Here is a 14,088-nt window from a genome sequence, read left to right on the forward strand (position 1 = left end):
CAGCAAGTCTTCTCAGATGCAGTGTGAGCTTTGGCTGACATCACTATAAAATGCCAACTTCAACATATCCCTCACATATTTCAACATTAATGTATTAAGACAGCAAGGAGGGCACTTAGCTGACCTTTAGTCCCTCTCTGTTTTGTGACCTGTCAGTTTTATGAATAAATTAGTGCTAATGATCTGCCTTTTCTTATTTATGCATACTAATCACAGCAATCATCGTGTGGCTGGCCACGGCTGCAGACACTGTGTGTCTCTCCTCAGCCTGGGCAGCTGAATGAAAAGGTCAAGCAGCTCTGTTTCTTGTAACAGCTTAAACATACAGGGGGGATCTAGAGTGGAGCCACAGAGATTTAGTGATGGAAGGTCTCCAGATGTGGAGAGTATAACAGAGCAAAGCACAGCAGATAAAAGCAAAGGCTCCCGCATACTGACAGGCTGGATTGAAACACCACAAATACTTAGTGCCCTGCTGAATTTCAGGAAGATGAAAGTAGGAGGAGTGAAAATCTTCTCAAGGCCAGCAAGCTTTTCTCTTGGATAGGACTTATGGGATTTGAGGTCCACAAAAAGCTGATGGGCTTTGCAAAGATACATGGAGGAATAGTACCATTGCCCCAAGTGAACCTACCCAACATTCCCCTTTGTTGTGTGAAAGAATTCAGCGTTATGGAGCTTTTTTTTGCCACTTTTAGCAAATTGTTTGGTTTTACACACATATTTACTGTATTCTTCAGTTTCTTTGCTCTCATCAACATTGTCTCCAGCAGCAGCAGCTGTTTCAGCAAAAAAGCTCAGGTAAACTAACTGTATACAATCTGTCCAACACCCAACACAGTGTTAAGCATTTGTAGAAACCTAAACCTAACATAAAAAGTGAGTGACAAGTAGACTTACATTTGTCAGGTTGCCTGAAACAAAACAAAGAGAATGCTAATGTTGGCCAAACTGCTGGATTTGTAAATAGGCAACTATTAGCTTACAAGTTAGCAACAAAACAGGTTGACGAAACGTCAAGGCTGTTTTCCGGTTTGTTGTGGCGCTCTTCTGCCCCCAAAAGGCCAAAAACTCAATGAATGCATCTCTAAATCCCAGCTTTTCTTATTCAAGCTACTAAACAAACTTCCAATGGCCAGAGGTGCTTCATTTTGGTCATGGTCTGCATTTACATCAAGGATCACATCTCTTTTGTAAGGAGGTGCACGTCAGGCCTAATTCCCTTCAAATGGGTAGCAGAGGACTTTCTCTGCAATCAAAGGCAGCCTCCTCTGGGAGCTCTGTTCTCCAGTAAAAAAAAAAGAAGGCAAGAAAAAAGAGAGCCTCTGAAGTGCTATCTCAGCTGTCAACAAGCATACCCCAGACTAGATAGCAAATATGACTCGTTCATGCTATACCTCCACTGACCTGCTGCCATTTTCCTGGCATTGCCCGAGTGTCACATCTGCCTTGATTTCCGTATTTATTTTTGTCACATGAGCATGGTGCAAGTGGAACCTCAGAAGACTGGCTGTACATGATCCCTGTCCAAATCAAGAACAGCTTATTCCAGCCAGATATTGTAGCAGTGGAAGGGGGTCATAGGGAACATTTGGAGACCAGATGCTCAGCAGTTTGTCAGCACCATCTTCCTGACTTAACGCATCGTAGGGTCAGACTGTGTACTCTTGCATGAACCGGTATGTGTCAGGCAAGACAACTGTGTACAAAAACACATGCCCATACATAATAATGTCAATGTCAGTTATTGTGGTACTATACACAACAAATGCTGTTTATCTTGCCTCCAGACACTTAGATAGAACAAACAGTGTGTATCACTGTTTTGCATGTATGACTACAGATAATGTATCTCCATATATTCCTTCTGTTGGAAATAACAATAATATTAATAAACTGCAATTTTTAACTGGATAGTCACAATCTAAAGCTCCCTATATACACAAATAGTTTTGAGTTGCATATACGTTTGTAATCCTGGGTCTGGAAATCTTTTCTTTTCATTTTTCTCTGTTTTTCCCTCTTCTTTTGAACTGTGGCCTTCTCTGTTTTCTCTTCCATTTGCACCTCAGTGAGGGTACAGGAGAGCTGAATTTCCCACAGTGAAAGGCGCGCTCTCAGACTGCTTTTTAATCATTTCCAGAGCATGTTGTGAGACAGCAAGTGCTGGCACTCTGGCCCAAGGCTCGGATCCCTTCCAGGCGCACACTGCAGGGCTCAGTGAGCCTGCTCAGTAATCTGTCACTGTAAGGGACAGAGGAAATGGCTGTATTTAAGTGAGAGGATATAGTTTCATCCCACAATTACATCTCTCCTGTGTTTACAGATCTTTTCACAGAGGAAGAAAGGATGGTCACACATGTGGTGCAGGATTTCAACTTTTTATAGCCATCACTTTTTTTCCCACAAAGGATATATGAACTAAATGCTTTCTTTACCTACTTGAATTACAAGCTATGACATGTAATCTAAATTACAGTTGAAATATGCAATTTGGATGGTGAAATGTGATACATTTCTGAAAGATCTTGTTGCATATTGAATTAAAAGGGTATTTTGATACTGATACTCTGCCATTTTAACTTTTAATGTGCTTTGCAAAACTGCACGAAGAAAGTGCTTTTTCATGAGTGTTAGCTTTTGGCTTTGCTGCCTCTTTGTGGGTGAACTGTCATTCTGACATGATTTTTTCATTAAACCCAGATCTAATATCACTTATAACTGTAATTATATTCTGTTTTTTTCAGAACTTTTAGCATACTATGTACTCTCCAAAATCAAAAACAATTTTTGCTTTTGTAAGTAACAGATCACAAACTCCTTCATTTCAGGAATGGCAGAACTCCATTCAGAAGAATGCTGGCCTGGCCTTCATTGAGCTAATTAACGAGGGAAGGTAATGTATCCATTCACCGTAATACATAAAAAATCACATAGCCAAGCAGACCTTTACTAACACCCTCTGTTATCAGTAGGTTTATTTTATTTTAGTTTTCTGCCTAGCAACAACAAAAAAATTGTTGGATTAAGTGGAGGGGTGTAGATTAGCTCTAAACCTCTTGCCCCTGTTGACTGCTCTGCTGGGGGTAAAGATGAATAAGACTGTGGTGACTGGAAGAAGTAAGAATGACGACACAACATCGCAGTCAGCCTCTCTTATTTTCTGCCTTACTATATCTCTATCTCTGCCTCTTTCACTGCGTGCATCCCAGTGTCTGTGTTTCGCTTTCTGTCTCCCTCCGTCCTCCCCTCGTCTCTGGGTGCGGCCAGACTCTGGGATTTCCGTAGAACAGATCAGGGGCGGCTCAGCCCCCTTGCCCATCTGCTGACCCATCTGCCCAGGCTCACTGTATGCCCAGGCTCTTGTCTCAGCCCAGCCAGGCTTCTCCGAGTCCCCCACTGGCCCTGGAACAAAGAGCTACAGTCAGTAGGGCCACACGGCGCTGTCCAGGGTGCTGGTGACAGATACATAATTTCCCAGTCTTACTCAAGTCTCTGCACACCTGCTCTGCTTAACTAGACAGATCTAGAGGTAGCAAGAGTCTGGTAAATCTGTTTGCCTTACAAAGCGTGCCTGACACAGACGTTGTATCTGCTGAATGTGCAACAACACGTACAGCGGGTATTTGTACGCTGTGCCTCTGTTTCATAATGCAACTGCGCCATTGCTAAGCTGCTATCAAACACAATAAAATGCCCTGATTAGATCCTCTCGAGTATCCCTGTGGTTTTCATGTGGATGCAGTACAGTATATACAGATCCGTGCAGTATTATTTGCTGCATAATGCTCTGTTAAGACAGTGTCTTTAAGCCTTAAAAGTAAAAGCTACAGAGATCACAATATTGACCCCTGACTAGTTTTCAGATAAAGACAAAATATACGGCGCTTTGAGGCACTCAACATGAAAAGGTTTGAAACCCAATTTAATAATAGATAAACAAAACTAAAAAAAGACCTGTTATACAAATCTGTTTGATATGACTGGAAAGCTCTGTCTCCAAATTGTTTGGGTGTTATGTTTTTTCATTTACAGCACATTCACAATCACCAGGCATTGAACTTTCAGGAATTTTTAACTGGGATGGTCGCTGATTTTATATGGCAGCCTACATTTATATCAGTCTAATCTAAGGCTAAGTGTGAATACTTGTATTGGTTAGTGTTTCCCATGAACAGAATACTAATGCAGAAGTGTGGAATCTTTTTTTCCTATTTTCAAAAATCACTTGTCAACGTGGTTTCTCATCTATTCTTGGTTTGAAAACAAAGCTTGGCGTTGTCAGCCTCTCTCTTTGAACAGTGGACGTCTGTCTATTAATGAGCGCTTGTCAACAGTTAAAGAGGCAATAGCAGCTGATGAATGCAGCCTCGGGATTACTGCCTCTCCTTGGGACAGGAGGAAAATTACAATCTGTATCAAGCACTGGAGAGGAACACGGGCCGCTTTAATTAAAACAAAGCTAGCCTAATGGTGTGTAAAATGGCATGTAATCTACACACAATAGCCACGGTTTTTTCAATTATTAAAGATACTGGAATTTAAATGTGAATATGGGTGGAAACCACGGAGCCTCTAGAGCCAGCCATGTGAGAAGTTATCAACGGCTCGACTTGTCAGCAATATGGGCACTGGGTTGATGTTCTGGTCAGTGGGAAGGGATGCTCAGTCAATCTGGAACGTGCCAGACAGGCTTCAATGCTCTAATGACACTCCATTCCCTCCTTAATGCTACAGAGGGATCTGTCACTGACCTGCTGCCTTGCAACATAACACAGACAAATGATACTGTTTACTAGTCTGCTCTTTCAACAAGCCGAATGTTGCACCATCCTGACAAGCTATATTTGCCTCAACCCTGCTCCTTCCTTAGGGGTGTCATTACAACAGATTTTAGCCAATAAAAATGATCTGTTTCCTAATGAATGATTAATGTGTTCATGAAAATGTCTGCTGCATTTAACTTTCTCTGCGATGTTAAAGGTTGCTCTGCCATGCCATGAAGGACCACATAGTTCGGGTTGCCAACGAGGCTGAATTCATCCTGAACAGACAGCGAGCGGAGGACGTCCACAAACACGCAGAGTTTGAGGTATAAATTGTGCCATACTTTCTAGAACCTGAAATGAAATAATAAACGCAGAGTCAAACTACTCACAAAATATTGTACAAAAGAGTCTAATCACACATCGCTGCTACTCCGAATTCAAATTTTATCATTCGCTGTGAAAATATTTTGCCCATTTTCTGATGAGCTCTAAACAACTCATGTTAGTATAAAACAGCCATACATTTTCAGTAATCATGTCCCTCTGTGTCCTCATGAAGACTAAATCCTCACCCTTGCAGTTCTTATGAAGCAATTTAATTACTGGTAGCATGGGGATATGCCAGCAATATTAATTTAGGATTTTGATGAGCTTTTACCCACCAACTCAGGGGACAACCTCCTGAGTCTGTATTTTGCCCACCCACATCAAACCTCCCTCATTTCAGAAATGAAAGGAAAAGCTATCAAAGCTTAAGCTATTTGTGAGTGTAATTAGCGTTAAGCCATTATTTTCTTCTAATTATCTGTATAGAAAGTAAGTAAGAAAAATATAGACCTTGTATTTTCAGTAGTTAGTCAGCAAAATAGCAGATTAGAGACAGAGATTGATAGAAAAATATAAAGCTAAAGAAATCTAAAAAAATATTGAATATAGAAATAGTTGGTTTGGTTATTGTAGAACATCAGAAAACGCACACACACACACACACACACACACACACACACACACACACATGCACACATATAATGTAATTGCACAAACCTTTAACACGCACTTCCGCCACCTCTGTTAGCAGCTTGTACATGTGAGGAGTGATGAGTTTCTTATCTGGGAAAAGCAGCCATCCTCAAACAGCTGCTTGATATACAGTTCTTGAGGATCCTTGACCTGCTAGATAAACTGGAAGAGACGGCTAGATGTGCAATGTCAGGAGAAGGGGGAAGTGTACCTGGCCCCATTCGTTCTGTCTGCCAACTCCAGACAGCCTACACTTTTCATCTAGGTCTGACGTTACTTTATTACCCACTCTCCAAGATTGAAGATTCACAACGCAGATAAGACATTTTTACAATTAAGTTGGTGTCAGGGCGAAGCATCATATGTTTTAAAGTGATAAATAACATTTGATATTTGTCACAGCATCACGTGGTAATGCGAGGTGACAAGCAGAGATTGAGTTATCCGCCCCGTGAAGAATATGTTGAAGTATAATATCTGACAGAATTCAAATTTGAAGCAGGAAATTCGATTAACTTCCAGCTTCTGTTAGCAAATTAGATTTTGAATATTAGCAAGAGTTCCCCTCAGGTGGCATAGTAAGACAATCTAGAGTTAGATCGGCTCCTCTAGATTACTTTTAGCCACTTAGAGACTTGCACTGACTTGTGAAAATTGATTTAAAACCAATATGGCCATTTTTCACATATTATCTTTCTAACACTTAGATATTCCTCAGTATTTAATCAAACGTTATTTGAGCTATTGCATTATTGATATTTTTATGGTTTATTTCATTTTTGTTTTTATTTTTGTTATTACAGAAGACATTGTTTTCTTATGGTACATTTTGTTTTGTTTTTTAATAACAGCATATTTACATTTTACAGCATTCCTATCAGGCAACAATAACACGCTTCTTCATATAATGGCACTGTAGCTTTGTAAACCTTGACATTTGATAGTCTTCGTGGATCTATTAGGGTATTTTCCCTCCGCTTCTAATAGCACCATCCACATCTTCCTAGCAGGGAACCTCATCTGTCCGCAGTAAGGGAATGGCCTGCCTTCATGCGCTTGCCATGATTTACTACACTCCTCCAAGGGAGCAGAAATATATCTCTCAGCTGTCCACTAATATCTTTATGCACTCAAGTGTGTTGAATGAAGCCATAACATTCTTCAGTGTGACAAATGCTCCATTAGAGGGTATATACTACTGTAGCTTTATTCAAGTAAAACATTCTCAAATGCTATTAGCACAATATCAGATATCACTTTTGGCAGTGGATACGACTGCACCTAAAGCCATTAATATACAATGGGTTTCACACTGTTTTTCTTTTTTCTTTGTCTAAATCTCTAATTAGTCCAACTGTGCCCAATATGCCGCTGATAGAAAAGAAGAAGAGAAGATGTGTGACCACCTGATCAGTGCTGCTAAACACAGAGACCATGTGACGGCCAATCAGTTAAAGCAGAAAATCGTCAACATCCTCACCAACAAGCACGGAGCCTGGGGGACACTGGCCCAAAGGTAAGGTCTTACACTTGGATATGTGAAGATCAGGTTCAGACCAACATGGGCCACGTTAAGTCTTTCACATGAACCATAGCTGCTTCGTGTTAGGTCCAACCTAGAGGACAAAAGTTACCTGTTCACAAAACTCTGCAGTGATGGGATAGGCCACCAGTTAATGTCATTTTCCCAGGATCCGATAGGGTCAGCGATCGGGTCAGCAAACGCAATTACAGTGTGGAGTGGCTTAATCCCCTGGGGACAGCTGATTGGCCGGTCGTCCGACATACTCGGGTGGAAGAAGGGGGTTGGGGTGTTTCTGCAGTGTTGTCCAGGCATTCATTGACCCTCACAGTAACACAGCCCAGCACCTGGTGTTAGTTGCAGACTTCCCCATGGGCCCTGTTAAAATAACCGCCGGCTCTCCTGCTCTGCCTCTCACCTTCATCCACATGGTCCCACAGATGCAGAGTGAGTGGAAGGATCAAGAGCTACAGAAGTGTTACAACATACTGTGTGTATTTACCATTTATCTTTTGTTACAGATGTAACAGCATACATGCAATTACTATAAAGACAGAAATGTGAAGCTTCAGTTTCTGCTTCCAGGTAAAGCTGTAGTGGGATTTATTTTGAGACAAATTTTTGTCTGTAAAAAAAAAAAAAAAAAAAAAAAAAAAAAAATCACTATTGCTGGATGCAGGTCAGATGCAGAAATGAACAGTAAAATAAAATAAATTTTAAAATCTTGGCCCCAAACGTTAATCCAAGTACTTTCTTTCTGCAAGAGACTTTAGAGAAAGTCTGCCTCTTTACACATCCCACCACTGCTGATTTGCCAAAACAAATTTTGCCTCTTTGCCGGAACAGTAGCTTTGGTTTTGTTATTAAATTCTAAAAATACAGTGCAGATGTTCAGCCATGTTCACTGAAAACGGGTTTGTTTCATATCTAAACCCATGTTTACCATTGTCCAAAATATTCTAGCTGGTGTAATTAGTTTTTATGGCTGTATTTTATGTCTTTGACTAGCAGTAACATTCAAAGAGTTTCCACACAAACCAGCAGATGTCATGAGCAGCTATATTTGCTTTATTTTTTCATGGATTCATGGGAGATTATGCACTGTGTCTATTTACTTAATGATATCAAATGTGTTTTTATTGCCATTATTGATTTTGTCCTTTTCATGTTTTTTAGAGGACATTAATTTGTTTTGAATAATTTCAGAACTACTACAGAGAAACAGAACATGTGCATGTTTAGTATTATAGCAACATTTTTTCTGAGACTGAGAAGTTTACAGTATTCAAGTAGAGATTTTCATTTTCTGACTAAACCTTAGCAGCATGACAAAATCTATTGGATTGAATTCTGGGCTCTTGTTCAAATATTTATGGAGCCCCTCTCAGAGGCATAGCATTTGCATTGAAACAAAAGGTTATTGAGCGTGGGTACATTGTAAATGATACCGCAAAACTTCCAACAAATTCAAATTTAATGGTAACCTGCTGGTGAAGAAAAATGATGCAATATGCTCACAAGCTCAAGGCAGTGTTGCAGTTCAACAGCTTAGTCTTATTCAATGCTACATTAACTTTCCCATTTATGCTGCTCTTGTAAAATATAAAGCCCTCAAGCATTTTGAGGTGGCTGTCTGTTATATCTGTGTGTGTGTGTGTGTGTGTGTGTGTGTGTGTGTGTGTGTGTGTGTGTGTGTGTGTGTGTGTGTGTCTGTGTGTCTTTGTGTGTCTTTCTGTGTGTGTGTGTGTGTGTGTGTGTGAGAAAGAGAAAGAGAGAGACTTGCTAATGTTTGTTTTCACCCTCATGCACAGAAATTGCTTTTGCCTTTTACTCCTAAGTTCTGCCTGGAGACATGCCAAAGGATATTTATCATTTATTTAGAATATATTATAAACAAAATTATTCTTAGGCAGCTGGGAGACAGAAACTAGTATAACTTATATGTTTATATTTTTTCTTCTGCCAGTGTGTGTTTGCAACTGTGCTCATTAAATGGATATAACCACCTGGTCTGCCATTAGATGCATCAATTTTTGTCTGAATGACAGACATCTGCAGGTTATCTGTGTCTCTGAGGGCCACTCTGTTTTGAGCTGTTGTTCTCTTTGTGGCAAACAGTGTAAGAAATAGTGTCGCAGCACACACAACCGCCAACAATGAGGAAATAATCTGTGCAAGGCTCAAAAACAGCTGCTCTGCAGTCATGTGATCTGAGTGTAGAATAACCAGATCAGACCCTATGGTGGCCTGTAAGATCATACTATATGCTTGCCTGATGATGAATGTCCCCCTGTATAGAGTCAGCATAGGAAAATCAATACTCCTCAAATTGAAACAGTATAGGGTTGTATTGATCCGCTGTGCTAAATCAAAACGAGGAGGCTTTGATACATCTCTCCAGGACAGCTCCCTGCCCAGTAATGACACACTATCAATTTTAGCTTTACACTGATAAATCAAGTTGAAAATTGGATGTCAGAGTTTTTTCTAGGGAGAGAGTGATTTTCCGTGCCCTCTGGTCCCCTCTGCTGTTGACCTCTGAACCGTGCCAGTGGATTATAAAGTTCAGGCTCGTCTAAAGTGAAAGTAGATGTCAAGACAAGGCTGATAAATTCGTTGAGGAATAATGTCCAGCACTTTTTGAGCAAAGGACCACCTCACTGTGATACTATAAATTCACTCTCATTTTGCAGCTCTCTCACACTGCAAGGAACTGCTGAAAGAGTGAATTAAGCAGCAAATGTTTGTTTCGCTCAACGAAACTCTGTAACTCCTCAAACAATTTAAAAAGCACTGTTAGAATTACACAGTGGCAGGTTTACACACCAACCTTTTGTTATTTTCATCAATTAGTGAGTTTTTACAGCATTATTAAAATGTAAAGTTATCTTCAAAAGCATTCTGCCTCACACCATTTATATCTTGTGGCGCTAATAAAGCCATACACAGATACCCGGACACTCCTAGATGCTGTGGACATTTTAACTTGCGTATTCACAATATGAACTTCAGTGAATCTCTCTTGTGTCATTCTCTACCATTCATCCGCCGGCGCTCCTCAGGTACTAATTGTTTCGACACAACCAACCTAACAGAAATGTAAAGGGGGCTGAAGGAGACAAACCTCCCTTTGTTCCCATGCGGACGTCCATGTTCACATCAGCAGCATCAGAGACAGCTGACGGAGGAGCCTCCACTGGCCCCCACAGCAGACCTTAACCTTACCTGACTAGTCTATTGATTGTCAACATTTCTTCTGTATAATTACTTTTTTGTAGCAGAGAGGAGAAAGGAAAATGGCGGCATATATTGATCTGTGGCAAGGCGGTGAAACAGCCGTTTCCCTTGACTAACAGTGAGTTTCATCTCTCACACGTGATGAATGGTAACAATCTGCCTGTGGATAATAACTTTGTGATGGAATGAGCCTTTTTACTCACGATGTGCCTCGAGTATTTGGTCCCGCCTGAAAGGGTTATCAATTCTAATAGAAGTCCACTAGCACAAAGGGGGAGCACCTGTATATGGCCTTACAGCCTCAGAGGGTTCAAGGTCTGATGACCCCTTTGGGGCAGAAAAGAAAGGCCAAGGTCTCTGGTTCATCCTGACAGTATAAACAGAAATCAGCCTGGCAGGATATCAGATATAATTCAAAAATATTGTTTTTGACATCTAGAGTAGTAAAATGTGCACGTTCTTTGCTTTTATGTGTAAATCCTAACATTCCTGTGATCAGTGTATGATGTTAGTGACTTACTTTTGTATTAAATTAGTAAGAATATAGTAGAATTACCTCATCCTAGAATTCACTATAAAATGTACCTCCAAGTGTCCACTTTCTGCTATGGATTTCATGCAGACTTTCGAGACTTTCTATTCTATTCTGTCTGAACCAGTCCTCTGCATACCCTGTGTCATTTTTCAGTCCGGTATCTAGAGAGGCTTCAATAAAATGCAGCCTGATTTGCCACAGCTCACTAGTGCTGTAATGTTGGTTTTTTTTTTTTTTATTCTTCATTTAGTTAGATTTTATTTAAAACATGATGCTGCTTTGTTCTTGCAAGCTGATATTCTCTCAACTGGCACTTGTTCTTGACCTACACCAGGCTCTATTCCCTTGAGCTACTTTTAACCTTGCACACTGTGCTAATTATCTCTGGAAAAAGGCCCATTCACACAATCATCAATTTCATCGGGTGTTGAAATTGAGCCGGGCATTGCCTGACTGTGCCCCATTTCCGATGAAAGATGGGCATCCACAAATCTGGCGATCCAGGGGAGTTCACCTCCAGTACAGTACAGTACCTCATCCCTCGGCTGATCGCGTACGTCTGTCTTCATTACACCAGATGACCTGGAGTTAATCTTGTTGCTGCTGTGTAGTTTCCCTTTTGTCTTTGTCCAATAACCATTCCTCAGTGTGTCTCTTCTCTATCTCTCAATCTACAAAAGAAACGTCATATCCAGTAACTAAAAGCATTTGGATCTTAGCTTGGTATCCTCATGTCTGCAACAGTGTTGAGTGTAGTGATGATAAGAAATGGGGAAATTAAAGAGATGAAAGTCTTGTGTACCATTTGCAGCCCTCTGTGATAATCTGATCATGATGTTGGCTATACAGTCAGTTAACACTTGGCGTTCGACAGACGCATGATCAAACTTGATGTGTTTTTATAGAGGAAATTACTGTGTATTTTTTTCTTAGTTTATAGGTTACTTTGAAAGCAGTGGGCTGAGAGATGCTGATCACCATATGGTTGCCAGTCTCCACTTTTTGATACAGTGTCTTCCTTTTTTTTTTTCTTTTTGGTATTTTTTGATCTAGCAGCAGTATATAGAAGAATGTGGCGTAAAAATGCTTACCAAAAAGAATGCGCTGGTTGACAGACAATGTTTTCGCATTTCCTCACTTTGGTTTGTAGTGTCTGCCAGCTGCCTGATGGTTTTCATGACATGTGGAATCCCTGTCATTACAGATCCACATATCTGGTTGTCATTTTAACGAGATCAAAAGACTGGTCCAATGAAGCCAAGTTATTTGGTCAAATAATAGTAATATAATAATAGTTTCTTACATTTCTGGGCTGAATATGGTGCCAGAATATCCTGAATAATTCTGTTTGGGCAGGTACATGTTAGTCCAGGTAGTTGAAATGGACAATGTATTTTGTTTATTTTACCTTCTAATCAAGTTTTTATTCCATTCATTTATTTATTTTTTCATTTTTAGTTTGTATTCATTTTTTCATTTCTACTTTGAGGTGGAGCAACATTTGCATCTCAAACAAATTCTTCAGGGACTTTGTGACTCATAGTCAGAGTCTATTAGGACAACCGAAAATTGAAAGAAAAGACTGCTTGTCCTCAGAGTTACTCTAAAAGTGACGTGTGTTCAGTGTCCCAGTGTGTGTGTGTGTGTGTGTGATAGAAACCAGTCACTGCGCCTCTGAATAGAATTGTCACTGATTACTGGTATTTATTATAATTACCCCCTACTCATGTCACCAATGGAAGCTTTTAAAAGGAGTATAATGGTGTTTTATTGAATCAGTATGTCCCTGTCCTTCCTCCCGTCCGCCTCACACAAATCTGCTCTGAGCATAAATAGAATAAAAAGGAAACCTTTAACCATGAGATCCTCATCTTCCTGCAGTTCATCCCTGTTCGTGTTTTAATGAGCCATTCTGCTTTCATTTTTTATTTCAGTGATTTTATTTTTGTTGTAGGGATTTTATTTCATTTGCAAAGATGACATTACAAGGCAATTGCGCTAATTAAAGTGAGTATGGAGCACTCTAAAGTAGCTGATCTTTAATGTATATTGTTGTATAGTGTCTGATTTGAGCGTGACAGTTTTGTTTTGTTTTGTTTTGTTTTAGCTGACACATTTCAGACCTCAAACAAGCACGTTAAACCAGGTAATGGCATGGGCTCAAGTTTACCCTTTTACTCAAACACCAATACCATTCTCCAAAAAATCAGACAAAATAGGAGGAAACAAAATAGGGTCTCTGCTGCCCTAATATAACAGTAGCACTAAGAATATATCACTCTCTAATCCAATATGAGCCCTTGTCAGCTGTCAAAAGTATCTCTCTTTTCTAGAATGATGTTATAGTTTCCTTTCCGTTATCATTCCTTTTATTTTTATTTTCCTCCCCATCTTATTTTGAATTATTCCTGTCAGCTTTCTCTTTGCTTTTACAAACAAAACACATTCCCTGTAGACTGGGGTGATCTGGCACCTCAAAAACCTCAACACTGGCTCCTCGAGGAAAGATGTGCTTTAAATACCTATTTGAAAGAGAAGAGAATAGATGATAGTCTTCTTACACATTTATCCTACTGCACTTAGCAAGTCTGGAAGTGTCCATAAATAATGGTGCTCCTGTTTCCTGTAGGTTATCAGTGCTGGAAAATTAGCTTTTAAAATGCGGTTTGAAATCCATTTGGGTGATTGATGGGTGACGGGACTAATAAATTTTGCCAGTTTCTAGGAGGCCGGCTTACAGCCATTCTTTATGGTTGTCATGAAGCCAGACACATTTGATGTGGAAAATAAGGGGGTCTCGAACAAACTCTGCTTAATAAAGAATGCTATTGGATGGACAATTTGTTGTTGTTACACAGACAATACGGGCAGCCAGCTTTCTATTAATGATTCTGAAGAAGGAATTGGGTTTTATCACCTATACTGAAAATTTATTGTCTGCAGTCTTGAAAAATTGAGGTTGGTTGTTAGCTTTTGCAGTATATTAAATGGCACAAATGTGTACC

At 40.0% G+C, this 14,088-nt stretch overlaps 1 protein-coding gene across 1 annotated transcript in view; it reads left to right on the forward strand.

Annotated features, from left to right (window-relative positions):
* Positions 1-14,088, forward strand: part of nbeab (neurobeachin b) — a 100,651-nt gene that overhangs the window by 15,887 nt on the left and 70,676 nt on the right. The window contains exons 8-10 of the mRNA XM_087173265.1: positions 2,832-2,896; positions 4,984-5,092; positions 7,139-7,305. Of these exons, the coding sequence (XP_087029391.1) occupies positions 2,832-2,896; positions 4,984-5,092; positions 7,139-7,305 (341 nt within the window). The remainder of the gene's footprint in view (positions 1-2,831; positions 2,897-4,983; positions 5,093-7,138; positions 7,306-14,088) is intronic.

This window comes from Seriola lalandi, unplaced genomic scaffold (assembly GCF_002814215.2).
Source record: "Seriola lalandi dorsalis isolate HSWRI2012SDOR001 ecotype SW California unplaced genomic scaffold, Sedor1 jcf7180002054144, whole genome shotgun sequence".
NCBI classification, from domain to species: Eukaryota; Metazoa; Chordata; class Actinopteri; order Carangiformes; family Carangidae; genus Seriola; species Seriola lalandi.